The 4,232-nt window shown below is 40.5% G+C and overlaps 1 protein-coding gene across 1 annotated transcript; it reads right to left on the minus strand.

The window, feature by feature from the left end:
• Window positions 1-466: 466 nt before the first annotated feature.
• LOC132357046 (protein FAM47E-like) lies at window positions 467-1,744 on the minus strand. The gene has a single exon (XM_059910365.1). The coding sequence runs from the start codon at window positions 1,742-1,744 to the stop codon at window positions 467-469; it is 1,278 nt and encodes a 425-aa protein (XP_059766348.1).
• Window positions 1,745-4,232: the final 2,488 nt, after the last annotated feature.

The raw sequence follows: 4,232 nt of genomic DNA on the forward strand, positions 1-4,232 counted from the left end.
TTGGCTGCAGATTTCAAGTTTTGCTTAAGAAAGTAATTGTCATGATGAATTCATTATAATTTTAATACAAATAGAACTCTCTGACTCCTTTTTCTCAGCACAGTTATTTTGAAATTTATCCCGTTTTGTAGCTGACCTAACTAGATCATACTTTTAAAAAGTAATTCTTCTTTATTTACGGTTTTATTTTCACAAATAATTGATACAACAATGCAGTATTCACAACATTATAAAATGTGAGAAGAGTATATGTGAATATTGATTTCATAATTGATAAAATTTCTATAATATTGATGAACCCAAGCAGAAGGTCACTGAGAAATATTTATAAGCATTAGGTGTTAAATTAACAGATGTAGAATCCAAGTTGTACGTACATGGTGGGATGGACACTCACCATGAATTCTGATTGATATTAAAATGAGAGAGAGAGAAATCGCCAGGTAAGTAGTAAATAGAAAACTGTCTAAACATCTTCCCGTGCATCATCTCCATTTTGGCTGATTTTTATTACTTTGTGTATAGGAGTCTTAACAGAATCATCTCTCCATCCCTTCCTGAGGAACAGCCTCTCAGGGATGTCTGGTATCCTGTAGCCCTTGCTTAGAATGAACTCTTTAAATGCTATTATTGTTCCATAAAGATCTTCAAGAATGTCGTGTTCAGGAAGCTTCTTTCTAAAACTCCCATCTTCAAGTAAGACGTTGGGGTCAATTGAAGGTTCGTCATTTACTAGCTTTTTCCACAACTTGGGCTTCAGGTACGATGCACCATACCTCATCTCCACCGAGCTGGGTTTATAAGGATTCTGTGGTTTCTGGGGTTTCCTCTCCCCGTTTCCTTCCTCTCTGGATAATTTTATCTTCTCCATTTTCTCTAGCCCGATGCTGTCCTTTACCTTTGAAGGGACCTGGGTTACTTTCTTCGTGTAGACTGCATCCTGGGCAGGTGGCCACTCCCAGCCAGCCTCACACGGTTTCGTGATGAGCGCTTCATCAGTGCCCAAGTTTCCAAAAGCAGCAACCCATTTGAAGGATTTACGAATGGCTTTCGGTACTTCTCTGTGAACAGGAGGATCAGTGAGTGAATCCTTTCTGCTTGACTTCTTGTCTTCGTGATGCAAACTGGCTGGATGTGACACAGGAGGCTTCTTTGGAGGTTCCAGGTAGACCTTGGCAGGACGTTTTTTACGAAGCTTTGTGGGGGACTTCGTTCTTTTCCTGGGGCCCTGACAATAAGCCCATGTGTCCTCCAGCTTCCCGTCAGGATCGAGCACTTCCAGCACCTTTAATAAGAGGTCTGCAGGTAGATCTTCCTCCAGATTCGGGTAGAGAGCCAAGGGATGCTTGGTCAGGTGGGCTTCGATGTCCTCCACGAATGCCTTCTGCGCTAGCTGGGCTGGCGAGAGCGTGGAAAACAGGTCTGCTTCCGCGGGCAGCTTTTTCTGACTCTTTTTGGGGGCATGCTGGGGAACTCTGTGAGCAATCACGGGGAGAAAGCCCTCCTTAGGGCTGCGAGTGATCAGATCTTCACAAGGTGGGCAACCCTTCCGGAAGTCGTCCAGCCGCTCTTTCACAAATATCCACCGCCGGCTGTCCAGGGGGGTGGGGAGCTTCGGGAGCATCTTCTTGTGCTTTGCGAAACACTTGGAGGGTAACTTGTCTTTGTACCAGGGCTTGCAGGTCATGCCCAGGGGCATCGGTTCCAGTGGCCCCGGTCCTAGCAGCCACTTCTTGTCCGCCATGGTTCCCCTGGCCCCTGGGGGGGGGGGGGGGGCACCGCTTCAATAGTTTGCTGTTCGGGCCTCTCCGGTTGCTAGGAGACCGTGTAGCCAGGTGCAGCCAGGTTCTTCCCGGAGGCGGGTCAACGCAGGCGCCCTGTGAAGCCTGCATTTCTCCCAGGATGGGCGGTGGGTGAAAGCACATTCCTTTCTGTTGTCGTTACTGTTCCGTTGTATGGACGTAGTGCCATTTATTTATCCATTCACCTTTTGATGGACATTTGGGTTGTTTACGGTTTGAGGCTATTATAAATAAAGCTGCCACAAATATTTGTGTTCCTGTTTTTGTATGTCCATGTACATACTTTCATTTCTCTTGGGTAAACTTTAGCTATGAGTGGCATGGTGGGAGCAGGTGATGTTTTATGTTTTAGACCACCACCAAACTTTTCCAAAGTGGTTGTACTAATTAATATTCCTTCTAGTTGTGTATGAGAATGGCGCTTTGTCTACATACTCCCTAACACTCGGTAAGGGTAGTCATTTTCATTGTGGCTGCTCTAATAGGTGTGTAGTGGCATCTCATTGTGGTTTTAATTTGCATTTCCCTGAGGACTACTGGTGTTGAACATCTGTTCATGTGCCTATTTGCCATTCATATCTCTCCTTTGCTGAAGAATCTGTTCAAACTTTTGCACTTTTTAAAATTGTTCTGCTTGACATCTCTTGTTCTGAGGATTCTTTGTGTATTCTGGATGCACTATGATCTGTAAATCTTTTTCTCCATCTGTGCTTTGTCTTTCCATCGTCTTAACACCGTCTTTCAAAGGGCAGTTTTTACATTTGATGAAGTCCAGTATATCAGTTTGTTCTTTTATGGATTGTCTTTTTGTGTTGTATATAAGAAAACTGCCTATCCATAGGTCATGAAGACTTTTTTTCACTCTGCTAAAATTTGTATAATCTTAGGTTTTACATTGAGATCTGTCATCTATTTCAATTTAACTTTTTAGATGATGAATGATATGGATCAAAGTTATTCTTTTTAGTTCTATTTTTTGCCTGTGGATATCCAATAGTTCCAGAATTTTTTTTGAAAAGAGGAGCTTTTCTCCACTGAATTACTTTTGTAGCTTTGGGAGTGTAAGTTGTCCCTATTTTTGTGGGTCCATTTCTAGACACACGTTTCTGTTTCATTGAATCTTCTGTCTTTACACCAGTTCTGCTCTGTGTTGATTATATTTTACAGTAAGTTTAAAATTAGGCTGTATTCGTCCTCCAACTTCTTTATTCTTTTACAAAGTTGTCTTGACTCTTGTAGGTCTTTTGAATTTCTATAGGAATTTTAGAATCAATTTGTCAATGTCTTAAAAAAAAAACCTGTGGGGATTTTGATTAGGATTTTATGGAATCTACAAATAAATTTTGAGATAATTGACAGCTTAACAATATTGAGTTTCCTGACCCATGACAAAGGTACATCTCTTCATTTGTGTATGTATGCTTTCATTTATCTGAGCAATATTTTGTAGTTGTCAGTGTATAGGTCTTTCACATCTTTTTTGTGTTCAGCCTCTCTGAACTTCTATTTCATCTCTTTTTGCCTTTAATTTCTACTATGGAAAGATATAAAGTTTGTTCTTGCTGAACTATCAAGAAAGCTCTTATTTTATTACTTAAATAATTCAATGGAAAGAGCATGACAGTGAACATTTATATTATTTCCAGACTTGCAAAAGAAACCACCACCAAGATGATGTGTTGTGTAAAGTACGTACAACTTTAATAAAAGAAACAACTCAGCCACTATAACTTATAATTGGAAGCATACTAGAATAATGACAAACCAAAAGTTTTATGAGTTTTAGGAGTTAAAGAATTACATCGTTGAAACTCAGCTTTAAACTATCAGGAGAGGCACAAATCATTTCCTATAATAATGCAGTAATATTTGGTATAGGGAAAAATGTCAAAGGATAAACTATCATTCTTGATTTCATGAAGGAGAAACATTTCACAATGGTACCTTGGTATCCACCTGGGGTTAGTTCCAGGACTCCCCTTGGATACCAAAATCCACAGATGTTCAAGTCCCTTCTATAAAATGGTGCAGTATTTACATATAACTTATGTACATTCCTGTATACTTTAAATCATCTCTAGATTGCTTATAATACCTCTTGCAAAGTAAATGCCGTGTAAATACTTGCCAGCGTGCCGCAAATTCATGTTTTGCCTTTGGGGATTTTTTGGAATTTTCTTTTTCCAAATATTTTCCATCTGCAGTTGGTTGAGTCCATGGATGCAGAACCCAAAGATATGGAGGGCCGACTGTACTACGCCATTTTATATAAAGGACTTGAGCATCCATGGATTTTGGTATCTGCGTGGGTCCTGGAACCAGTCTCCTTCAGTTACTGGTGGACAGACGACCGTATTCTTCTTATGGACTCTGTTCTTTCTAGCTCATCTCCTCTGCTCCACACTGATGTAGATTCTTCCTTTTTAAATA

This window comes from Balaenoptera ricei, chromosome X, assembly GCF_028023285.1.
Source record: "Balaenoptera ricei isolate mBalRic1 chromosome X, mBalRic1.hap2, whole genome shotgun sequence".
NCBI classification, from domain to species: domain Eukaryota; kingdom Metazoa; phylum Chordata; class Mammalia; order Artiodactyla; family Balaenopteridae; genus Balaenoptera; species Balaenoptera ricei.